The following is a 26,497-nucleotide window of genomic DNA, read 5'->3' on the forward strand; positions in this document are numbered from 1 at the left end:
ACTCTGTCCATTGGAAGTGACGTCATTATGAGTGGAGAGATTTCATAGAGTCATAATTTACATGTGGAGGATATAAAGCCTAAACAATGCGTTATGTCTATTATATAGTAAGTCTATATTTTCCCATTGTCACTTTGGTGCCCATCAGAATGTTCACATCGATGTAACTTGTGCTTCCATTATTGTTGCCGATGATAACTACCCCACCCTTTCTTATACCTCATGGTATTTCCACGCTATGCCTGACTTGGCTTCCTTCGCAAAGATTTTTTTTGGAAAGGTATACAGGACCACCTCATTCATCCCAAAATTCTCTGAACAAAATTTTGCCACAATTTCTTCATTACTAATTAGTAAATTTACTGGTATGCAACAAAAATAAGTAAAATTTTAACCTGACAGTGAAAATAAACTTTGTGATTTTGATAAAGAAAAATAACCTAAGATATGATACACTACATCAGTGGTGACTGTATGGGCACATAAAAAATTAGCTAGAGAATGGGCTGTACGCATTACAGGGGAAATACTTTTCTGTACAAAAAAAATGTAGGAAGTTGTTGTGCCTCATGACAGCAAAACAGGGACTGACTGAGCTACTGTAATTTGGAAGCACAGGAAGAACATGCACATAATATCAGGCACTAATTAAAGGAATCTGAATATCACTACGTTTTGCTATTGAATAATACGTTCAAAAGCCCAATTAAAAAAAGACACATATATACATATATGTCTTATAGCACTGGGGTCATGAGTTCAATTCCCAACCATGACCTTAACTGTGAGGAGTTTGTATGTTCTCCCCATGTTTGCGTGGGTTTCCTCTGGGTGCTCCGGTTTCCTCCCAAAACTCCAAAAACATATTGGTAGGTTAATTGTCTGCTAACAAATTGACCCTAGTCTGTGTGTGTTTGTGTGTGTGTGTGTGTGTGTGTGTATTAGGGAATTTAGACTGTAAGCCCCAATGGGGCAGGGACTGATGTGAGTTCTCTGTACAGCGCTGCGAAATTAGTGGCGCTATATAAATAAATGGTGGTGATGGTGGTGGTGGTATTATCAAAGCCCAGGTGAAACATAGTGTTTATCTTTATACCATACTACTGTATTTTGCAATGTTGGGTAGATGACGGCTCACTGGGTATTGAGCGCAACTAGTGAATGTACAAATTGTCCTAGTAATTGGCCTCTGTTTACAGATGATGATGTGTTTCTGGGAGATGAGGACTTGAGACAAGAATATGTAATGAATGAACATGGCTTATTGTACCAGGGGAGCAAAGACATTATTCTCCCTACACCATGGAACTTTGGACAGGTATAAAAATGTTTATTGTGAATTATTTACAAACCCATTTTCAGTTCCTATAAATGGCTTTAAGTTGACCAGTTTCAATCAGATGGAGGGTTTGTTAAATATGGAGAAGTCCTATCTCCAAGGACAACACCAGTTTTCAACTGAGAAATGTTTTTTTCTCATATTAATAAATAGGTCCCTCAGAAAACTTTAAAAAGTCTCTAGACATGACAAAATAAAGGGCTCATATAGGAACATTACATGAAGGTGCAAAATTTGCACTAAACTGCAGCAACCAATCAGAAACCTTTGCTGTCTAAATTGAACTAGACACATAAAAGTGACATGTTGATTGTTAGCTGCAAATGTTGTACCTACATGCAATGCTAGCTAAGTGATATCTAACAATAAGGGGAAATTCAATTAGCTGCAGTGTTCCTCCGAACATGTGCACTTTTTCCGTTACTATGGTAGAACTCTCCACTCATTTTTCCTCGCACCACTATGGGGATCAAAGAAAATTGAGTGGTGACTTCTGTCAAAATCTCTGTCGCAAAGTGTCTCCGTAATGTCCATGAGACACTTCTCGGCTAATTGAATTCCCCCTAAGCATGAGAATGGTATGTCTAAGAAAAAATACAACCTTCCACCTGAAAAAACAAAAACCTTTTTAAACATTTGCCTTTGATATCTAAAAAAGCAAATATAAATATTGGTAACATTTGCAAAACCATCAACACATTTCTGTTAAAGTTCTATGATATTTTTCTTTTAAGAATACATGCAGAAAAGTAGCAAACTGTATTCCTCAATTCAATAAAGTGTATTAGTGTACTGTTGGTATAAATATTTGATCGTACTTCAGAACACAGCAGTGGGCAGTCAAATAAATAACAGAAACTTGGAGCAGAGACAGAGAAAATGTGAGATAATAATATCAGGAGTGGGCAACAGGAAGCAAAGGGCAAACCAGAGGCAATACCAATTCCAAGTTCAGTATCAGGGGAAGAGTGGCTTGAATTTGTTTCAAATTCAATCCTAAACCAGTTTAACAAAAGGGTTCTAAAGGTCAAAAATTTGCAATAAATTCTCAATCGTTAGATAAACTGAAAAGTTTGAGTTAAATTTGAGTTTGCTTATGCGGTTACGTTATATTGTATTGTTTTTACGTTCAGGCAAATTGCAAATTTTAACCACAAATATGAAAAATAGTATAAAGTGTAGCCGCTTAGGCTTGAAAAGGCAACATTTTATAATTTTTTTTAAGGTCTTTTGTTTTAATGTGAGCATCAGACTTCAAATCACAAAACAGGTCCGCAGAAGGCAAACCCAAGTCGAAATGGCCCAAAAATCACAGTCGTACTGTGAACATGTTTGAGGCCCTCGAAGCAGTTAAATTCTATTGAATTTTTAACCTGTTCAGATGAGTCGAGCAGCTCTTATCATAATAGTATGACAGGAAGCCAATGACAAGTGCTTCTTTGTAAAAGCTATGAATCTTCTACTTCTCCAGTAATGTTTCTTCTTTACAAGGACTCTTGAAACCTGTAATTCTCGTGTAAAATTGCCTATGATTAAGGAAATGAAAAATGTCAATAAAAAGTTGCTTGAAAAATCCTTCAAAGCTCAATTTCATATGCTGTTGGATAAATGCCTATATCAATGCAGTACAAAGTTATTAAGTTTACTGAAAGCTAAAGACTCCACAACAAAATGGCAAAAAGGACTTTAGAGAATACATAAGACAGTTAAGCAGATTTAATAAAGCAGTGACCTTTAGAACCGTCATGCTGATGAGACATTCTTTGAAGTGTCAAGCTGTTACTTTATCACAACGCACCTCGCCCTAACCTCAGCCATCAGGCTAAAATAATAATCTTCATTTGTCACCCTGCAGGCGAGTTATTATGTTGAACAAATGCATTTGGCAGTAAAGATATGACAGATCATCTTCACAAGCGCAGTAAAATAATACGATATTGTTTACCCTCCCTTAAACTCTCAATGTGCTTAGTAAAGTATCATGGAATGTTGTGTGGGTGGGACCTGCAAAAAAAATAATTCATACCATGCATAGTATGGATCATGTGGAACCGGTTTAAATCAATTAAATGAGTGGTGGTGGATGAAACAATTAAATTAATTGCGCAGGAGTGAAAGGGCTGCGCTAAACCAGGATCTCCTCCCTAAAGTTCTCAGTTCTCGTCATTCTATAATTGTGTTTATCACTGAACGTTGGATAACCACAGTAATAAACACCCCATTCTGTCTTGCCCCTCCATTAAGAATGAGCAACATTTGTATCAGCACAGTTAGCACCACCTTGACAAGCAATGCAATAAGCTGACCTTGAGGGTAAAACAACATTTACATTGTTGCCTCATATTTTTCCTTTTTGAAAATTAATATTATTATGATAATTATTACCCTTAACATTCTTCTGAAATAAGCTCATTTTCCAATGTGATTGAAACATTCTGGGCCTGATTCATTAAGGAAAGTAAGGCATAAAAATGAGTAGGTTTTCTCCTGGACAAAACAATGTTACAATGCAAGGGGTGCAAATTAGTTTATTATTTTGCACTGAAATTTAAAGTTGAGGCTAGGACATGCACTACCCCAAATATAAATCTGTCATCACATTTTAAATTTAGCTCCCCCTCCAATGCAACATGGTTTTGCCAACGTACAAAATTACTCTTTTTTTTTTTTGCTTCATTTTCCTTAATGAATCAGGTCCTCTGTATCCAAACACATGGTAAAATACTATATCTGTTTTACTTGAGTGAGTGTCATGAAGGTTGAGTTGAAACATCAACTAAAACTCATTTAAGTATGTAGACAAATACAAATGCATGGATTACAGATAAACTACAAATGTGATTTATATGGATATTTGAAGTGCATTTGCAGGAGAATGTTCTTTTTTCCACTACAACATCTGCTTGTCTAGGCATCTATATGCTAGAACAATATATCATTGGAATGTGAGGTTCCTGTGTAACAAATCCTGGAAGATTGTGGTATCAACCTCGCCTCTGTATGAAATTAAGTTCATACAGTTAACTTGTTATAGAGATGTACTTTTTAAACACTATAAACAGGTAGCACATATGGAATATATATTTGTTTAAATAAAACTAAATAAAACTAATATATTAAAAAGTATATTCATATTTTTCCTACTATTTTTAGTTTGAAGACGGAGTGGGTGAAATCTGCCTGAGAATTCTAGACATGAGCCCAAACTTCTTGAAAGATCCATCCAAGGATTGTTCTAAGAGAGGAGACCCTGTGTACATCAGTAGAGTCATCTCTGCCATGGTGAGCCACAGAAAGCAAAATTGGAAACCTGATACATATATAATGAAACAAAAGTTGTTTGCCTTTACACTGAATTTAAATATTAATTTTAATGTCATTGTTCACTGACATATGTAGATCAATTCTAATGATGATCGCGGAGTGGTAGAATCTTGCTGGGATGAGTTTTTCCGAAACGGTGCCAACCCAAGCACATGGAATGGAAGCGTTTCAATACTTCGGCTTTGGCACCGGAGTGGGTGCAGGCCAGTTCGATATGGACAATGTTGGGTTTTAGCTGGAGTCATGTGTACAGGTAAATTCTAGGTGTTTATGATATTCTATAATCTCTAAAAAAGCAACTATGCCTGTGTATCATATGTGGTGTTACTATAAGTTTAAACCAGTGTTTCCCAAACCCAGTCTTCAGGACCCCTAACAGTGCTTGTTTTCCAGGTGACAAGGGAAATAATTATACCACCTGTGGATCTGTTACAATGTGTCAGTCAGTAATGAATACACCTGTGCTAAAGCAAGGAGATATGGAAAACATGCACTGTTAGGGGTCCTGAGGACCTGGTTTAAGAAGCACCAGTTTAAACAATAACATGCAGTATACTTATTTCTGGAGCTTTCAGATCTCATCACTTTGTATTTAGTTCACAATATATTTCAGTTGTTCATATAATATATGTCCTTCACGACTTGTATAAAAACCTACGACATAATGCCTTTGTGTGGTCAAAGAGTTCCTGAGTGACTATATATAAACTATAGTTGCTGACTTTTGGGACACAGAGGGGAGGTAAAAGGGGCAAGTGCAGGGTGTGTGGTGATACAAATCATGGCATTGTGTGGCAGGGGGCTGGCTAACATCATACAGTGGGGGGCAAGGCAATGATGACGTGGTTTACATGACTAGGGAAGCAGGTGGGATCTGGGAGGGTGGACTACTTTCCCGGTAGTCTGGGAGAACTTCCTAAAATTCTGGAGTCTCCAGGTTATTCTGGGAGAGTAGACAAGTATGTTATAAACATTTAAATACACTATTTACATAAGGAGAGCAATGTATGTCACACTAGAGGTTTTATTTTGCCTTTCACTAGATCAACACTTATTAGTGTCTGATTCAGTGTGAGACATATGCCCATTTGCGTAGCATAGCATTGCATTTTATCACACTGTGCATGCTACTGCGGCTACTCAGACCTGCGACTTTTTGGCACTTATGACTCCTTATTCTTGAATAGGTGTGACAGGGGAGGAAAGTGGTGTTGTAAGGCTGGGTACACACTACAGTGTTTTTATCAGATTATCGGGCAAATCAAGCGATAAACGACCGCTCGGCTCGATATCGAAATTAGTGTGTACGCTGCAACGATGAACAATTAGTGTTTTGATGATGATGATGATAAACACCAAACTAGCAAATTGCTTTTAAATAGAGGTTTGCAAATGATTCGCAGACACTTGTTGATACTTTAGTAGACGCTCGGCCATAGATTACAATTTGCAGAGTATGTTGTAAGAAAGATAAAAACAAAAAACATTTTTTTTGTATGCATGTTGTTCCTGCTGTATTAAATAATTAATTCAAATTTAAATGATAATGCATAGCAATTGCACTCTTAACATATAAAATAAAAGCTTTATATACTCGTTCACAAGTTGCACGTAAGCGTCTTAAGAGTGTCCGTTGTCATGCGGACGCATCTGCTAATCATTGAGGCATGGATGCATCTTCAGTTATCTATACGGCGTACATACGCATATATTTATCTGCAAGTTTTTCAACCTAAATTAATCTTGCACCTGCTTCCACTCTAGATCAGGCCATTAGAATTTATGAAAGCTTCAATTTTTATTAACCTCCCTAACTATGTGACTACATAGTTGCTTACCCCCTTGATTTAACCTCTTTGTTTTTGTCTGTACAGTGATGAGATTCCTGGGAATTCCTACCCGTGTAGTAACAAACTTTGAATCTGCCCACGATACAAACTTTAGTATGACCATTGATGAGTACTATGATGATTCTGGGAAGAAGCTGAAGACGGCAGAAGGAGACAGTGTCTGGTGAGAGAGGCTGTTTGGGTACTTTTGCATGCAAACATGTGCAATGTGGATAACCACAAGGTCATCTATTACAAACCTATGCTATTAGATGTCATTAGTCTCAATATCTATGACACTGCCTAGCATTTCTAATAGGGCAGTGCTGTGCGCATCTAAGTTTTAATGCACCAAAATAAGTAAGGGGGCAACATACAACAGATTCAGATAGCTACATAAAAAGTTAAGGAAAGGTATAATTTACAAGTCAATATGAAAGACTACATTCTGGCAAAGAACGTAGAGAAAAAATCCCCAGCAAAACGTAAACAGACTCTGAACTTCTGCTGACAAGTGCCTGCGGGCTGAAAGTCGACCCAGAAAGAAGTATAAAGTTGGTAACTACAGACAGTGCCAGTGTTGTAAGCTGAGAGCTTTTCCAGGATGAGACTCATTTTCTACTAAAATGCACAAAATACAACAGGTGCAAGGATGAGTAGCAGTCTCAATTTAAATAACTCTTCAGCTTCATGGAGGGGAAAAGAAGGAAATGTATTAATCCTTTGAGAGTCCACAGTGGAATTAGATGGAACGTATGTCGTCAGTTGCCCCTGAATGACAGCCATCCTAATCCTAAATTTTTAAGGACCATTAAACCCCAAAATTAAACATTTTAGATATAATCCATGAATGTAAAGTATGTTGTTCAGTGTTAAGCTGCATTCCAATGCAACTTGCTAAATAGAAAAGTATTGCTTCCACACGCCGTCACAGAGAACTGAATCTACTTTCACATTTTTATAACAGTAGTTTCCTATTGGGATCTTATCCGGGTCAACAAGCTGAGAATGCAGTCATTTCAGCTACTATGACATCACTGTGTATGAATCAACCAATCAACTTAGCGCATGTCTACAAACCAGTCTATCACCGTCTCCTGTGTTAGAGAAACACTTAACTCCAAACCTGCTGCAGAGAGTATAGCACTAACCTCACATTTTTCTGTTGTTTTTTATATTTTCATTTTTAAAAATTATTTTGATTTTGTGGGAGGCAGTGACTTTTTTACACACTGCTAACAATGGGGTACTCAGTTCCCTTCTGCTACTTATCATCATCATCGTTTATTTATAAGGCGCTACAAATTGTGTTGTGTGAGACATATTTTACTTAGGCAGAGGTTGGTGGAGGGAGTTCCAGTAGCGCCCATTCTTGTACACATGGCTGAGCATAGGAGGTAGAGAGCTAAGTAGGCTTAATTTATTGAGGGAGGAGTGGGGGCTAAGCTGCAGTGGGTGACCATGCAGTATGAGGTGGGAAGCAGGCTGCAGATGAAGCGAATACCACCTAGCAAGTCTGATGAAGGTGCTAAGGGCTCGGTTAGGGAGGGTAGAGTCAGCCAGGTGTGCGTTAGGTGATGGTCAGCTAGAGGTGAGGGGGAGTGAGTTGAGAGGGGTGAGAGGTTACTGTCTGGAAGGCAGAAGAGTGTCGTACGGATGGGTGCCATTTGCCACTTGCCATTTCTACTCTCTAAATTATTTTACTGTTATAAAGCTATGTCCATAAAGACATTACTATCTACTTAGCACTTGTGTGTCGGTTTGACATAGCGCCAACTATTTAATATGAATTATTCTGCGGTAATCTGACACAGGGAATACCTACAAGTCATTGTTTAAATATTTAAATACCTGCTCTTGTTGGCAACACTTATGAAAATAGAACACATTCTTTTGATTGAACTACTCATCCTTGGATGCTTTTATCATTGTGTATGCTTAGATATCGCTGCAACCAATATCTACATATACTGCTGTACAATCTCATCATCTAGATCCAAATACAGACATACTTTATTTTCTGTCCCATTGTAAGAGTAAACTAAGTCTTTCTCCCCCATTGAAAATCTGAACAGAAACATTAGATTATAAACAAAATAGAAAATCCAGATAGTTACTGTGAGAAAACTTCCTTCCTGATTATTGAAGGATATTTGGATCAATGAAGTGACAAGCTGGTAGACTATATGATTAGTTTCTGTTTATTGAACCTTCTGCACTATGTTCTTACAATTAATGTGACTTTGCCACTACCTCATGCTCAGAGGATATTTTGGATGCCACTTTGTACATTTTGGACCTCATTTAGAGTCGGATGCAGTGGGCGTCTAAGATGTGCAAGAGTGGGAGTGTGCTGCTTGGTACGGTGTTACGAGTGGCATGCAACCCCAGTTGCGTCCCACTCTTAATACCCTAACGAGCTTCGAGCAGTTCCTGCAGCTAGCTAACTACTTGCATCACCTAATTTCTGCTGCACATTTTTAGCCCTTTTTGACGTGTGTTGCGTCTACACCTTACTGTGTCCAGGATTTACTTACGGATACTTACGGGGTCACACTTTCACAATTCCGCGTACCGCCCTTTCACAAGCTGTCGCAAGTGTTAATTGCGTCAAAGATGCAGGCGGATATGGTGTTTGCTGCACATGCGTGATAGTGTTTTTTTCTTTGATGCGCCTAAAACGGACTTTGCGTCTGACTCTAAGTGAGGCCCTTTGTGTCAACCAGTTGAATAACAAACCAGGGAAGAGCAGCCATTGTTGTGTATCCTAGAAGATGAATGCCGGGTCAGTGTGATGACTCTTCACAAACATACAGAATGGACAGAGGGCAATAAATGATTTTAGACTAATAATCCATTATTATACATAATATAATTTGCATATGAAACCCACGCTCTTGTCTGATGCTGCAGTGGAGAGCCAATCATTTCATACACAGGTAGCAATCATATCATATTTATGTATAGTTTACTTCTAGCTGCAATATACAACTCTATTAAAAATGCCTAATGTTTTCATGCATAATCAACTTCATTAAAATTCAGTTACAGTGTTCAGGTGTTCCTTAAGAAGTCTTTAATAACCTCCTACCTCTTTCCTCTTTAAACCAGGTGTGATCCTTTTCATAGCATTAGATACTTTCAGATTAATTTCTATAGTGTGCCAATATGGTATTATCAGGTCATTTTAGACTGGAAGTGCAGCTATGTGCAAGTGCAAATTTCGTGGTTTAAAATTTATACACAGAGTTTTCACTGAGGCTGCATCACTTCTCTGACTACCAGACTTTTGTCTAAAACATCTAAACATACTTAACCGAATCTCTAACATTATAATTGAGCGAGAGAAATAAATCATTTAACATTCTATTGACAGTCTATATTTACAGATTCACCACTTAACACAGCATATCCTAGAGGAATTAATTATATTATTAAGGAACTGCCTGTTTAGATATTTTTCTCTGCCCCCAGAGCTCTCTCATACACTCTCTGTCTTGTTTTCAGCTCTTGTGGTTTATATTTATATTTATATTGTTGTTTTACTCATTAGAATTTAGTTAAATAAATTAAAACTGTATTACACTGAATATATTGATTATATGAACTGAATTTCAATTACGTTTATTGTGGTATTTGAATGAAAAAGAAGGGGTAATAATTTTGGTATAAATTATATTAAATTAATGTCAGCCATATCTACTGCACTATTTATTTGAGTTAAAACAAATGGTTATAAGACAGACAGTTTTATGCCAAAATTAGATTTAAATGTATTAAGAAATAGCTGAAAAAAAAGACATTTATAAGCCAATTTAATGTCTTAATTAAAAAAAAAATTGTTAAAAGAATTTAAAACTATATCCACTTTGCTACTTATCTGACTTGATAAAAAGGAGTTTTAAGATGGACAATTTAGTGTTGCAAATAAGATATTGTCAAAAGAATCTCAACAACTATGATATTTATTTTACCATAAAAAAATGTTTCATTGCCTGGGTAAATTAAAATGATAACATTTTACACACTTGTGTAATATGCAGGTGGTTTTTGAGCAGGAGAACATGGATGCATAAGTTGTATTCTTTAAAATCTGTTACTCATATTATATACTCCACATATATTGTGTAGGTGTTTGTTGAGTAGGCAGAACAATAAATACATGAGTTATTGGACCTAAAGCACTATTGAGCAGCCAATCAAAAGAGGAGGAGCTCTTCCCAACCTTCGATAACTTTGGTGGTTGGTGCAATCTGGTACGAACCCCAGAGGCAGCAAGTTAAGAAGTTTATAGCATCCATATGTAATGGACAACAGGTCAATAAGGTCCCTGTCCCTAAAAAAATGAACTCAATAATAAAAATAAAAGAATTTGATCTACCAACCCACGCTAAATAGGGTTTTTAAGGAATCTATAAAAAAGGAGAAGTTATTTTGTCCAGAAATGTTCATGTGCAGGGTATTACAGAATGTAGATGTCTTCAAAACCAAAAAGTGACCAAAAGTAATATTGCAGCTGTCCAGTAACACCAAATATTGTTACGCTCATCAGCATGGGGTTGGGTAGTGTGGGCCCTTTGCTTAATTCATTGTTAGAGTGCAAAACACTTTAGTAAACTCTCCTTTATTTGCATAAGTTATGCAATTTATTGGGTTTTTCTGTCTTGATTTATACTGTTATCTTAACACTCTTAGGAATTTTCATGTCTGGAATGAATGCTGGATGACACGCAAAGATCTCCGTCCAGGGTATGACGGCTGGCAGGTCCTGGATGCCACCCCTCAGGAGCTCAGCGGAGGTATGTCTATATGTCATGGAAAGTGGGTGTCAGAATACTTCCTGACAACTCAAACTATGTATTACGCCTACATATAAGTACATCTTGTTGTATAGAGAGTGTCACTATTTCTGCGCTGTCACAGTGGGATGTGGAAGAAGGACGGGTGCTGCAATATAGGTGTTTAGAGGTAATCCCTCCCTCTAAAACAAAAGTTATAAATATAGAAAAAGAAGAATGACCCTACAGACCAAAATGTTTTATAGATATGTTGGTATTCTGCAGTTTGTGTCAAAATAGAAGCAATAGTCAGAAGTTTAAAAATAGCCCTTACAGAAAAATCTGCACATAAATGTCTCGAACATAAGAATAATTGGACATAAAACATCACAGGCACATGTTAAAACATAATATCACATTATATATTGGTAATACAGATTATACACGTGTATGGGTATCGATAGGGGCAATGTGGAGATTGTCCGTTTTAGCCAGGCACGTAGGGGAGAGCACAGAGTTTTGTGGTTAACCACTAAATATAAGTCAATTTAAGCGCTTGTAGGTTGGGGGTCCTGGTCAAGCAGATATTGCACTGGTGGCATTAATACATCTTGTGCTTGAATGCATTATGCTGTTTTATTACAGGGACATATTGCTGTGGTCCAGCACCTGTGAAAGCGGTCAAAGAAGGAGATGTAGATGTGGATTATGACGTTGCTTTTGTGTATGCAGAGGTTAATGGTGATATTGTTCACTGGGTTCTCGGAGAAGGTGGAACTGAGAAAGTGGAAACCGACACACTTTCTATAGGCAAACTAATCAGCACAAAGTCTGTTGGCGGCAATACTAGAGAAGATATAACAGACCAGTACAAGTATGCAGAAGGTAATTAACATTATTAATGGTATACATTGAATTATCATTTTTATGATAGACATTTATATACCTATTTTTGGACCTGAACTTTTTATTTTGCCAAACTATCTGTAACTTCCCATATAATCCAGATTCTAATTTGTAGGATCTGCTCAGGAGAGGGCTGTGTATGACAAAGCTGTATCTAAGATGAAGATTAAGAAGCCGTTTAGAGAAAGAGACTCTGTTGTGGCGCTGGACTTTGAAGTGTCCTTAAAGTTAGCGGAGTCCCCAATGATCGGACAGACAATCTTTCTCATATACCGGATTCGTAACAGAAGCTATGATGCCAAGAGGTTTTCCATAAGTGTCAGTGCTCAAGAGATGATGTATAATGGAAAGCCATTGGGTCAATTCTGGACTGACAATTTGGAGATGGAGGCAGGTGCGAATAGAGGTAAGAGAATGTTATATCTGAGTTTCTGGTAAAACGTTCATCTATATTTCTATAGCTAGTTACTAATACATATGGAAAGAAGTTTTCTGAAGCTTATTTTTCTGCATTTTTAACATTGATAGGGTCTGTTATAGGACTTGCAGAGACTTTAACAAAATGTATTTATCCCAAAATAATAGAGTGCCCAAATTACAGTGACTAAATTGACTATTAGATATGGCTTTATTTAATACAGGACAATTAGATCTACTTATCATAATCCATTTAACTGAATGCCCTATTGGTAGTTGCTAGCAAACCTTAAAAGAAAACAGTTGAGATAGTACTGAAATACAGGAGACCTTATAAGTTACAATGACTACAAGCCACATGGTACATATTACATTATCCAAAATATTTATTTCGTTTCGCTCTGGTCCTGCTCTCTCATGTGATGGGTTCAAGGATAAGACCAGTTTAAACAAAATTGTAATAGTAAATCTCTATTACTATTAGGATCATTCTCCACTAAAACTGACTTGTCTCTAACTGTTCTCATGTTACATCATATATTAGTTCCGTCTAATGGCTATGGCTATTAGCTCTTCATGTTGTCCCTGATTGTAAGCACAGGCAAGTCTGACTGCGGATCTCTAATCCTTCCTCCAGCATCATAGCACTGACTGATTCTGCGCTATTGCAATTAATCAGGTGTGATTCTCAATCAGCATTAAGATACTGCAGGCAAGGATCCACACTGAAAAATCCAGCTGACAAATGGACAATCAGGGACAATATTAAAAGGATATCCAACCACTACGTGGAAACAACATTTGCTGTAACAGGAGACGAGTTATAAACATAACATTTTTACAATGTTCTTTCTAATATTTGGGATTTATTGGTTTAATTTAGTTGAAACTGGATGTATTGTTTATAGGAAAGTCTTGCATTCAGTTCCTATATAGTCATTCAAGTCCAATGTGATAGACTTAAAAAGTATCTACTTAATGGATAACGCTAAAAAAGTAATATAAATAAAATAACGCCAGTAAGAACTATGTCTGTAGCTGTCATAGCAGGAGATTAAATACTCAATAGCTGTGAAAGAATTCTAATGGCTAACCAATTTAATATCAATCCCATTTGGTTTTATAGCTTCTTTCTGCATATTTGCTTTATTTTAGTTATTTGTATTGTTACTGTATCATAACAAATATATTGATATTTTAGTTTTTTTAAGTTTTTGAGTTGATCTATATTTTGTTTACAAAGTATTGGTGGTCAGAAATATAATATTTTAGGCATATGTTTTCCACCAACTGATTATTTCATTATTATATATTTATGATTTCGAACAAAAGTGTATATATATTACATTGAATTTATTTGTATACCTAAAGCACTGTTTTTGTAGATGTTTCGTCTCTATGTCTTAGATTTATTTAAGACACATAATATCCTGAAGTTTTGTCTTTTAAAAACAAAGAGACAATTTGACAGTTAAAATGTTTAAATAAAATCTAAGATGATTCTGCTAATCATCTATTACCACACCGACACACCCATGTCTCTCCTAGCATTTGCCCACAGCTTCCAGTCCAGTCACAGTTTTCATTTACCCAGAACTGATTAATACACTTTATAGTGTAAATCTGGTGTAAAAAGTCAGAGTATGTCTTAATTACCACAAAGTATTTCCATTATTTTCTATTCTGCTAAACCAGAGTGTTCTAGCATTAGAGTGTTTTAACATCCATAGAAGTATATTCTGCTGAACAGCAGGGGTGCTCTCTGACCAAAATCTGAGCTGTCAAACTTCTGTCTACTAAGGACTCAGGCAAAGATAAACACTGTATAATATTGGTATGGGTGACAGCTACAAATACAATACAGTACAAATGTTAACGTGTCATAAAAGTCACCTAGACAGTTTATTTACACCCAAATGTGACCTACAATACATTTTCATTTGGCAATGTAAAACAAACTGCCGTTAATGATAAATTGACATGAGCACTTCTTTATAAGTATACTAATAGCAGCATTATATGCAGTTTATAGTTATCAGTGATTTTAATTTGTTTTCCCTTTACTCTAGATATGGAGACAAGTTTCCAGATTCAACCGTACCATTACCAGAGATTTGTACGATCAGGGAATAACATCAGAGTAACTGCACTAGCTACAGATCTGCAAAGCAAGAAACTTAAATTTGTATCAAAAAACATCATATTTGAAGTCCCTGGTGTAGATATACAAGTGAGTATTAGGATAACTGTGGGCCCACAAGATCATGATGTCGTGCCTACTGTTTACATGTTAGGTTCTCCACACGGGTGTGTGTCTAGCCAATCTGCAGCTTGTGGCAGGAAATGAAATGGTGCCCTTATGATTATTTATAAAAACTACCACAAGTATTTGTATATATGAGAGCATTTCAAAAGACAGATATTGTACTTTTCAAGCATTATTAGATATACCAACAAGGTAAAATTTTAGACTTTTAAATTATTTTCAGTGACTCTGTTGCCCTGTAAATTGTGTTGCCTGAGGCAGCTGCCTCATTATTGGCATTCCCTTGGTTATACAGTGGTTATACCCGAATAGCCAGGCTTTCAAGTGCCTATCCATCGGGTGCTAAATCCCTAAATTCTGATGCCCTCTGTTGAATTTAATTTGTCTATCAAGTCATGTGTTAAATACAGGTTTGCAGACACAATACTGTTACAAATAAAGTCACAAAGAGTTTGCCCAGGCAGACAGAAGAATCATAATGGCCATAGCATTGCACATATTTATCTCTCTTTCAGAAATGACTGTTTATCTTAAATTCCACATAATATTATTACCCGTGTCTATGTCTGTATAATTTAGTGCTTTATGGTGTCCCTGACTTTGCATAGTTAGCCATTTATCAACATTACAATTTTTGGAATCAGTAAAGCCACCTCGCAGTAGGGCTATGTTCTCGTCAGATGGGGCATGGTCGTATCAGAGTAGGGGTGTACTATCCCAGCCAAACAACTTCCCTGCCGCAAAAACGCCCTTGCACTGCCACACTCACCAGTGACAGGTGCGTGCAGCACTCACCCACCTCTGGTCTGTGCTGGGCAGAGCAGCATTGGGACATACTCCCCAACATTCCCAGCAGTCAGGACATTCCCCAAAAATCAGGACATTTGCAGACAATTAAACGTATTAAAAGTTGACACTTTCGGATATGGAGTTTACTTAATATCAGAATGATTGTCTTGCATACAGGGAAAATAACTTGAAATAAAAACACCTGTCAGTCAATATAGGAGATCTCTATGGATCTCTCCTAAAGCCAGGCTAAAATAACAAAATGCCTTAAGCACAGTACAATTACAGTACGCCGACCTGTGAAAAAAGGTACTTAACAGAATGCAGAAGACTTCACATCACGACTCCCTGTCTTGCCGGCTTCAGAAAATGACGTCATCAGGAAACGCGACTTGACTTAAAGCGGCGATGGACGGACCCGCCTGTCATTTATGTAAAATAAGTGCTCTTTTAGGGGTTAGGGATATTAGGGTTAGGAGATAGGGTTAACCCTAATCTTGACCCTAACCTGGCGGTTCCCAAAGTGTGCGCCGCGGCTCCCAGGGGTGCCGCGGCGCTGTCACTGGAGTGCCGTGAGCCAGCCATAGGAAAAAACAAAGAGCACATAAACTTACCAATCCGCGCGGCGCCGGGACCCAGCAGACTCCTCTCTCCCGCAGCTGTCACTGACATCGATATTCAGTGACAGCTGCGGGAGAGAGGAGTCTGCTGGGTCCCGGCGCCGCGCGGATTGGTAAGTTTATGTGCTCTTTGTTTTTTCCTATGGCTGGCTCACGGCAGAGGAGTGAGATGGAGCGGTGCAGACAGAGGGGCAGAGGAGTGCGACAGCGGGGCAGACGGCGGGGCACAGAGGGGCAGACGGCGGGGCACAGCGGGGCAGACAGAGGGGCACAGCGGGGCAGACAGCAGGCAGACAGAAAAGCAGACAGCGGGGCAGATAGAGGGGCAGATGAGTGTGACAGAGGGGCAGACAGCAGGGCAGACAGCGGGGCAGAGAAGTGTGACAGCAGGGCAGACAGAGGGGCAGATGAGTGTGACAGAGGGGCAGACAGCAGGGCAGACAGTGGGGCAGAGAAGTGTGACAGCGGGGCAGACAGAGGGGCAGATGAGTGTGACAGAGGGGCAGACAGCGGGGCAGACAGAGGGGCAGAGAAGTGTGACAGCGGGGCAGACAGAGGGGCAGATGAGTGTGACAGCGGGGCAGACAGAGGGGCAGATGAGTGTGACAGCGGGGCAGAGAAGTGTGACAGCGGGGCAGACAGAGGGGAAGAGGAGTGTGACAGAGGGGCAGACAGCGGCAGAGTGTGACAGAGGGGCAGACAGCGGGGCAGACAGAGGGGCAGAGGAGTGTGACAGAGGGGCAGACAGCAGGGCAGGCAGAGGAGGGTGACAGCGGGGCAGAGGAGGGGGACCGGCAGAGGGGCAGATGAGTGTGACAGAGGGGCAGACAGCGGGGCAGAGAAGTGTGACAACGGGGCAGACAGAGGAGCAGATGAGTGTGACAGCGGGGCAGACAGCGGGGCAGACAGAGGGGCAGATGAGTGTGACAGCTGGGCAGACAGAGGGGCAGATGAGTGTGACAGAGGGGCAGACAGAGGGGCAGTGGAGGGGGACACAGCGTGAGAGGGGCAGTGGAGGGGGACACAGCATGAGAGGGGCAGTGGAGGGGGACACAGCATGAGAGGGGCAGTGGAGGGGGACACAGGGTAAGAGGGGCAGTGGAGGGGGACACAGAGGGCAGAGGAGGGGGGACATCGTGAGAGAGGGCAGAGGAGGGGGGACATCGTGAGAGAGGGCAGAGGAGTTGGGGACATCGTGAGAGAGTGCAGAGGAGGGGGGTCATCGTGAGAGAGGGCAGAGGAGGGGGACATCATGAGAGAGGGCAGAGGAGGGGCGACAGCGTGACAGAGGGCAGAGGGGGCAGTGTGAGAGAGGGCAGTGTCTGGATGCAGAGGGGGCAGTGTGTCGGAATGCAGAGGGGGCAGAGTGCCTGAGGGCAAAGTGTCTGGATGCAGAGGGGGCATTTTTGCATACAACTAAATAAGTATTTCTGTCCTGACCTAAATACTTATTACATTTTTTTGACCCAACTACTTCTAAAACAGGACTGCTCAATAATTATTTTGGAGGGGTGCTTTGAAAAAATTTGGAGACTCTAAGGGTGCCGCAAACTGCAAAAGTTTGGGAACCACTGCCCTAACCCCTAAAATAGTACTTACTTTGCATAAATGTCAGGCGGGTCCGTCCATCTCCGCTTTAAGGCAAGTCGCGTTTCCTGATGACGTGCTTTTCTCAAGCCTGCAAGACAGGGAGTCGTGATGTAAAGTCTTCTGCATTCCGGTAATAGTTTTTTTCACAGGTCGGTGTAGTGTTCATTCGGAATCCTCACGTCGTTCTGTTCTGTGTCAGGGTAGTCAGTATCGTGAAACTGACTACCACCGCAATTACTATGGCCCCTGGATTTAAATTTCTCTAACTAATGCATTATTTACATGCCACAATGCAGTATATGTTGTTGGTATGTATAGGTTTCACTCATGTATATTAACTCATTTAGGAAATCCAACACTAGAGGGCAGAATACCCAACTTTATCGGGTCTGATTTCAATGCTGAATATTTTTCTTACTGGCAAAAAGGGGAAATCCATCAATCTTATCATGGTCTCCCATAGTTAAAAAGAAAATAGGAATAAACAATGTGGAAAAAGCAAATATTAATTATAAATAAAATGTTCATTTTTCCACTCCTTTAGAACTAAAGTAGTATACATTATATGTATCTCCAGCTAATTATGTCTCTAGAAAAATTAGTTGGATAGCACTAAACGTGTAAATGTTAGAACAATCAAAAGATTTTTTCCCTCTATATAAAGCCTTTAATTAAAATTGACATATTGTAATATGCCACCAAAGGAAAGCAAAAATGTAAAAAATATGTAATAAATTTGAAGTGTATTTCTAATATAAGAAATATAAAGTGTATATAAAGTATTGAATCTTGGTATTAACTAATGAGTACTAATAGTATAATATACCAAATTCCCTGGAGCTCAGGACAGTGTACAACCCACAAAGACAACTAATTAACTAAAAAAAGGCAGTGCTAAGATTAAATATCATTAACAAGTCATATATACTTTCTCTAAAAAATGGCAGTTTAGAAACTCTTCAAATAATAGGCTCACACAAAATATACTTCATAGTTATTTAATGGTTCAAGCACAATAAGTGATACAATAAAATACATTAGTTTAAAAATATTTAAAAACATGCACAACTTCAATTAGTATGACAATATTTTCCCAGGTAGATTGTGTTATTAGTAAAATGTGAAATTTAATTAGTAGCATGCACAAAGCACAGGTTCTTAAAAACTCTTAAGTTCATCCAAATACTTCTGGGGAATTGTTCCCAAATAATCCAAGACCTCTGATTCCCGCTCAATACCAACACTAAAGCACAGTTGTTTAGCGATATATATCAATAAGAGTGAAAAGCAAAAGATATTCCTCCACTTAGTCCAGGAACTCCAGTTGTACATCTTATGATCCGGTTACTCTCTCAGTTTGATTTTTTTATGGACGGGAATATGTATACACCGTAGTCTCGCTCTCTTACTGCAGACGTGCATTCAATTGTACCCATGTTTTTGCTTTCCATTCTGCCTGAGTTCAGTTACCACAATTACTGCAATAGTTTAGTCTACCTCCAGATAACAATGCAACACATTTATCCAGGACTGTCAGCTTTGAAAAACTTCAGTGGGAGGAGAGGAATGGTGGAAGGTGAAATTCTTCTTTAACTTCTGCTTTCTGACAGAGACCAGCAGGCTCCATGCCTAAATATTTTGATATTTGGGACTATTCATTATACCCATGACCCATGCTATAGCCCCTGTCCCAGCTGCAGAGAAACATGTTTCTGCCATCACCATGCTTCACACTAGGCATGCTGATCTTTGGGTGATGAGTTGTGTTTTAGTGCCAAACATATGTTTTAGAATTAAGACTAAAAGGTCTGCCATGGTCTTATCAGGCCCAAAGTAATTTTTTCACATGGTTTTTAGATCATTAAAAAAAAATGTTAAATTTAGAAGGGCTTGGTTGTCCATTTTTTTGTGAAAAATGGCTTCCATCTTATCCCCCTACCCCATGTCCCAAATATGTGCAAGTTATAGAAGATTGTTGTCACATGCAGGGAGTGAACAGTTCCTGCCAGTAATTCCTGCAGCTCCTTTAATTGGTAGCATCCCTGATGCGTTTTCTCCTTCTACTGTCATAAACTTTGGAGGGACATCCTGATCTTGCCAATGCCCCTGTTGTGCCACATTTTCTCCACTTATTGATTATAGTCTTCACAGTGTTCCATGGTACATGTAATGCCTTTGAAATTCCTTTATACCCCTCTCCTGATTGACATCTTTCAACAAAGAGATCCCGTAGAAGTTTTGAAAGCTCCTTGTGGGCCATGGTTATCCCAGTAGGATGCAACCAAGAAAATTATGCAAATTAATATTTTTTTTTTACAAGAGAACTTTTCTTACAACTGTTTTAAACATTTTACATTAACATATAGTTAATGTTAAATGCCTATTTAATGCATTTAAATCTCTACTAAACCCCTCTACCGCAAACTTTCTGACAACTATAACCGCCTAAGATATTGCTTCCTACTTCAAGTACAAGATTGACAAGATTAAACAGGAAATGTTATCCACTTCATCCAACAACCTGTTAAATTCTTTGCTGCACCCTCTGGCACCTTCTCTTCATTGCATTCCACAAAAGAAGTGGAAGTATCTACTCTCTTTTTCTCCCATTCTACTACCTGTCCATTTGACCCTGTTCACTCACAAATCAACCCTATGCTGTCTCCTATGCTCATTCTGTCCTTAACTAACATCTGTAATCTCTCTCCCCACTGGTATCTTTCTATCATCATTAAAGCATGCTATAATTACTCCTGTTCTAAAAGCAACTCATTCTGACTCAAATTTTCTAGCAGATGACTGTCCCATCCCTCAACTCCCATCCACCTCCAAGCTTCTTGAAAGGCTCTCCTACATTGAACTTACACATTTTCTTACTTCACACAACACCTTGGACTCTCTTCAGTCAGTCTTTCATTGCCAACACTCCACAAAGACTGCACTGACTAAGGTGGTCATTTATTTTATCACTGTCAATTCTAATAAGCCATTACCAACTTCTAATCTTCCTGGACCTCTCTGCTGCATTTACTACTGTTGATCACTCTCTTCTCATTCAAACAATACATTCCCTTGGCCTTCAAGACATTGTCCAATCATGCTTCTCATCCTATATATCAAACCACTTCTTTAGTGTTTGTTTATATGGATCCATGTCCTCTCTGCTTCCTCTATCAGTTAGAGTAATACTGCTAGTGCTAGACCCTATATCATTCTCTATCTATACCACTTCGCTTTCCAGATTACAAGCTTTTTTTTTAAGCTACATCCACTTTGTGGAATGCCCTTCATTGCACAAGAAATCTTTCCCTTGTCTGTATGTTAATATCCAGTCTTGTTTCATTACTATGTTTGTGCCCAATTGTAAAGATCTAAGGAGTATAATATATATATATATATATATATATATATATATATATATATATTGATAATAGTGATATAGTTGATAATAATCTATATCATTATATATTTTACAAGTTAACCCGTTCATGATACTCATGCATTCTAGTCAAATCAAGCTTCTTAAGGTGTTAAAAAGGTTCTTGTCATGCATTTGGGCCTAGCCCAGGCCTCCTCAGGGGAAGAGCGTTACTTCCCAACGCAAGCGCCCTTTTTTAATGTGGTTTTGTCCACATGTCACCACCTCATCATTTTTCTCCATCACCTCATCCTTTATCTTTATCGCCACATCCTTCATCAAGCTACTTAAGGTGTTAAAAACTCCCCACTGTCACCCCCGGCAACCACCAACCACTCCCAACTGTCACTTCTCATTCAAGAAATATATAGGTCAGTGTATAACTCTGCCCAGCAGGTGGCACTGCAGCTTGGTTTTTTTTTTTCACACACGCTACTAGGCATTTATATAGTAGATAGGAGAAATATATGAAGGTGTGATTATATTGAGCTATTGGTTCTGAACTCCTTCTTTTTGGGGTGTTACTAAAGTTACCTACCTATCTGTTGTGATGCACCACATAAACACCCTTCCAATGCCATTTTTTAATTTGGTTAAAAAAATGAATGTACTGGTTCTGAATTACAGAGATAGTAGAGCCACAGGAAAGAGGCTGTGTGTATCAGCCACAGGGCTCCAGCTATGAGTTAGGGTGAGCTACGCAGCCATCTTTTACTAAGTCGTACTGTAGCTTTAAAATGCACCCTGTCAATTCACTGCCCTGGACAATAGTATTGCATTTGTATGACAGTGATATCTCTAGTTCCTAGAGAAATAATATGTTGCAATATCAAATATTGGTTCAGCTCTATAAATTGCTGCAACTATTAGGCTAAGATTTATATATGGGACAATGCAAATAACTTAAATAGTTGCAAATTAAATGGCCAATCTTTAACAGCATGTAAATATGGCTTTTATTGTGGCAACTAGAGATACTTAAACTGGGCTGCAGATCGATACAATTTTTTTTATATTTTTTAAAATGGGGCTAAATTCAGGAAGGTCAGATAGGTTTAAGGCTGTTTAAATTAAAAATATTTTAAAATACAAATTGTAACATGGCAAATCTCTAAATTAGAGCCACAATTTTGAATCAAGATCCATTGAACATTGAAGATTGGTACCATGAACATGGTCGTGTCAATTGAATTGGTGAATTTTGATCGAATTTTGAAATGGAAAGCTTGAAAATCTCTAGTGGTAATGGAACATGAGTTTATCTCAGCTAGCTATTGTTGGCTTGAGTTTCATGGACCCTGTCATGCCCTCACATATGTGGAAAGCAAGGGTGGCAATTTTGTAATCTGATATTCTCATCTACAGGTACTGTACACTAGAATTGTCAGCAGTATTGAATTGTTAATAGCCTTTATTTAAAGAAACGCTAATATATTTTATGCATTGCTTTGCATTGAACAGATGGCAATATAAACAAATAACATACAGTGACACTAAACAGCCCTGCCCAAATAGCCTTGCCAAGGAACAATTGATACATAAATACAATTGTAGCTGGTAGTGGAGAAAGTGTGTGTAACTATTGTAAGCAGCAGCATTATCAGATGTCAATAAAAAAGTAGCCATTGGCAACTGGCATTTTAGTGCAGCTCTCGGTGGTGTGGAACGCTTGGAATGAGGAGAGACAGGTATCACAGTGGCCTAGTGGTTAGCACTTCTGCCTCACAGCACTGGGGTCATGAGTTCAATTCCTGACCATGGCCTTATCTGTGAGGAGCTTGTATGTTCTCCCCGTGTTTGCGTGGGTTTTCTCCGAGTGCTCCGGTTTCCTCCCACACTCCAAAAACATACAGGTAGGTTAATTGGCTGCTATCAAAATTGATACTAGTCTCTCCCTCTCTGTCTGTCTGTCTCCCTCTCTGTCTGTCTCCCTCTCTGTCTGTGTGTGAGTGTGTGTGTATATTAGGGAATTTAGATTGTAGGCTCCAGTGGGACAGGGACTGATGTGAATGGGTTCTCTGTACAGTGCTGCGAAATTAGTGGCGCTATATAAATAAATGATGATAATGATGATGATGATTCTTTACCAGTCATTGAATAAAGTACGGCTATTCGACAAAGAATGTAGTTTTTGAAACAAGCCCAAATCACAGAGACTAATACAGAAAACACAAAGACCATTTAATTTCTTTTTTTTTTTACCATTAGATTTATGGCAGACCACAACTCAACCAATCACTTAGTGTCATCCTGTCGTTCTTAAACCCTCTCAACGAGGTTCTCAACAACTGCGTCATGACTGCGGAAGGATCAGGCCTTTTCCCAGGTGGCCCCATCTCAGTAAAGTAAGTATTCAGCACTCATTGAAATGTTTAATTACTGTAGAAATGATGCTTTACATCGTCTATTACAAACTTAAAGAAAAAAGGAGAAAAAAAAAAAGAATTGTTAAAATTAGAGATGCACCTTATAATATAATGAATCAAGAGGGACCTAATATTTTATATTTGTTTTTAGCACTGCAAATTCACAACTATATATTCTAAGCACAGAAATGTCAGGGGAATTAGGATTTTGGTCATAGAATACCAACAATTTGTCTAATCCTGAATCTTGCTAAAAGAGATGAGTTGGCTTAATCATCTTATTCAGAGAACTACTAGTTAAAACATAGTCACTAAAAGGAGGGTCTTATAAATAAGCACATAATGTAAGGAATAAATAAAAGGAATTACAACAAACGTTTGGTATCCAGTTAACATTAGTTTATCTTCACCTTCAATGCAGGTTATGAATATTATAGAAACTTGTCAATGTCACTATTATTCTGATAACAGGAACATTATAATATTTGAAGAAAAGGGGGTATCCACTCTCCAAAAAAGGAAAAACATAATATCAAACATACCAGGCAAAACGTTTTTCAAATATTGTTAGAAAAATACTAAAAGTTTATAAGATAAAGCTTCACGACTTAATGCTGTCAATCTCCATGGTGAGGTCATCAATTTTCTACATGTATAGAATGGTTTTATGCACCATTAAAATAAAGTAAAATACATATTAAATACATTGAAAATAAATGTGGAATAAAACGAATAAAGATATTGACTACAAAATATTTTGGACAGTATAGTACCTTCATGAAGGCTGGGGTTCCTTTGTGTCCAAGGCTGGTACTAATACCTGCATTTTGGAAACAGAATATTATGTGCATTCAGGAAAGCAGCATATTATATTTCTCTAAAGCTTTTGTCTCCAACACTACATGGGAGTCATTAATCCAGCAGATAAAACACTCAAAGCTAACAAAAACACTCCTAAATGTTTCCGAGCCCATGTACAGTACAAGCAGCAGAAACACATTGCTTTTAAACTTAAAGTGTGACACTACTCTCAATCTACCAAACAGAGAAATAGCAGCAAATATTTAATTCCATCAAAAAGACAGAGGGCCTGAGTCATTAAGGAACGTATCTTCCATTTTTGAGCGTATGGTTCGCAAAAATCATCTTACGCATGCTCAGTACCGGCCACGTCCAAGTCAGCTTAGAGCGTACAAGATACTTACTAAAGCCTACGATTTAGGGGAGTGAACGGTGTGGGTAATGGGCGGATTAACATATAGTATGGGTGTTCCCGTGCAGCCATGTCCAAGTCAAACTCAGGCGCACACAGAAATAGGCTGCTTTTCTGCCATAATTCTTGCTCCAACTGGGGGGCTAGTTTAAGTTTCGAATACTAGTGCTTATGGCTGAGTATGTATGCAACAACATGTGTTTGCAATCAAGAGCAAGTGTAAAAATATTTTTTTTTACAGTAGACATTAGGGCAGCCTAATAAATGTTTTTCCAAGGGAAAAAAATATTAAAAACTATTTTTTGAACAACTTTCCATTTATAATCTTAAATTGCTATATTATTGACAGGTAACATTAGTTGCTTAACATTTCTTTTTTCTGTACATTCTATTGAGATTTTATATTCCTGCCGTGTCTGGTCTAGTAGAGCAGAGTAAACCTGCACCCATAGTCAACACCACATGTAACTTTAGATCCGTTCCTTGTTGACTTTGTGAGTATACAGAGCCGATTTACGTGCAGTTTAAAACCAACGCACGATGTGCTTTGTATGCGTGCCTTAATGACCCAGACCCAAAAAGGTCAAAATCTTTTAAATGAACAATGTTCATTCCACCAATGATGGCACCAAATGTTTAATCTACAAAATGTTCTCTCTTCTTCTTTTTAAAGGAACTTTTCCAATTATTTTTACTCTCAAATTTTCATTTTGGCACTAAAAAAATTTGCAGATATAGTTCACATGTGGTTTCTTATGGTGATTTATTTCTAACATCTTGCGTTTTTCAGTATGGATCAGATTTTCCCTGGTCGTGTTGGCTTTGTAAGGATATTCTGTGTGCCATTTAAAAGAGGAGACCTACAGCTGGAAGTCAACTTCTCCTGCAACAAGATCAAATACGTCAAGGGAGGTGCGATCATCAACGTACCCTGGATATGATTATCTGTCTGCAATAACATAACACATATACTAACTATTTCCAGAGATACCCTGGGAACCTCGCAACATCGGCAACATATTTCACTTTGTAATTTAAGCAAAATGTCAAATTTTACATATTTTTAACTTCTTTTTTAATTTTTATATTTATGCACGCTCAGTTCATATGTAAATGAATTTGAAATGCACTTTTTGAATAGCTCTCTTTTTTCTTTATACAGTAAGAATAAATTACTTAATAGTGCAGTTAAGTAAAAAATGCTTTGCACTAGATTTGCACTATTTTCTTTTTTCAATAAACATGGTTTATTTCATTATCAAATAGCATGTCATGGATAACGTCTATGTCATTTGGTACCTGTATTTAGTGGAAATTGCTGCAAAGCTGAATCTGTATGCAAGTGATTGGACATTGGCAGCGAGCCACCTGCCCTCATACGGAAACAACCTCTTTCAAATCTTATGTGACTGAATTGCTGTTAAACACAGTAATCATGCTTTTGGGTCTGAAAGGGGAATAACACTTTTTGATCATTTAGGAGTAATACACACACGCAAACAGATACAAATTTTTATGTATCTTACAATATATGATAAATTATTAAAGAGAGTAGCAATACCAAATGTAGGTAGGCAATGGGGTAGATTTACTAAAGCTTCCTAAAAGGAAAAGTAGAGGTGTTGCCCATAGCAACCTATCA

General features: G+C 38.2%; 1 protein-coding gene across 1 annotated transcript in view; it reads left to right on the forward strand.

Moving 5' to 3' along the window:
• Positions 1-26,118, forward strand: part of LOC142094980 (protein-glutamine gamma-glutamyltransferase 5-like) — a 34,550-nt gene extending 8,432 nt beyond the window's left edge. Inside the window, exons 4-13 of the mRNA XM_075177668.1 lie at positions 1,200-1,318; positions 4,493-4,621; positions 4,739-4,916; positions 6,538-6,676; positions 11,188-11,291; positions 11,916-12,155; positions 12,292-12,582; positions 14,663-14,823; positions 23,485-23,621; positions 25,646-26,118. Coding sequence (XP_075033769.1) covers positions 1,200-1,318; positions 4,493-4,621; positions 4,739-4,916; positions 6,538-6,676; positions 11,188-11,291; positions 11,916-12,155; positions 12,292-12,582; positions 14,663-14,823; positions 23,485-23,621; positions 25,646-25,796 — 1,649 coding nt within the window. The 3' untranslated portion in view covers positions 25,797-26,118. The remainder of the gene's footprint in view (positions 1-1,199; positions 1,319-4,492; positions 4,622-4,738; positions 4,917-6,537; positions 6,677-11,187; positions 11,292-11,915; positions 12,156-12,291; positions 12,583-14,662; positions 14,824-23,484; positions 23,622-25,645) is intronic.
• The last annotated feature ends 379 nt before the right edge of the window (positions 26,119-26,497 follow it).

Source organism: Mixophyes fleayi, chromosome 6 (assembly GCF_038048845.1).
Source record: "Mixophyes fleayi isolate aMixFle1 chromosome 6, aMixFle1.hap1, whole genome shotgun sequence".
Lineage (NCBI taxonomy): Eukaryota > Metazoa > Chordata > Amphibia > Anura > Limnodynastidae > Mixophyes > Mixophyes fleayi.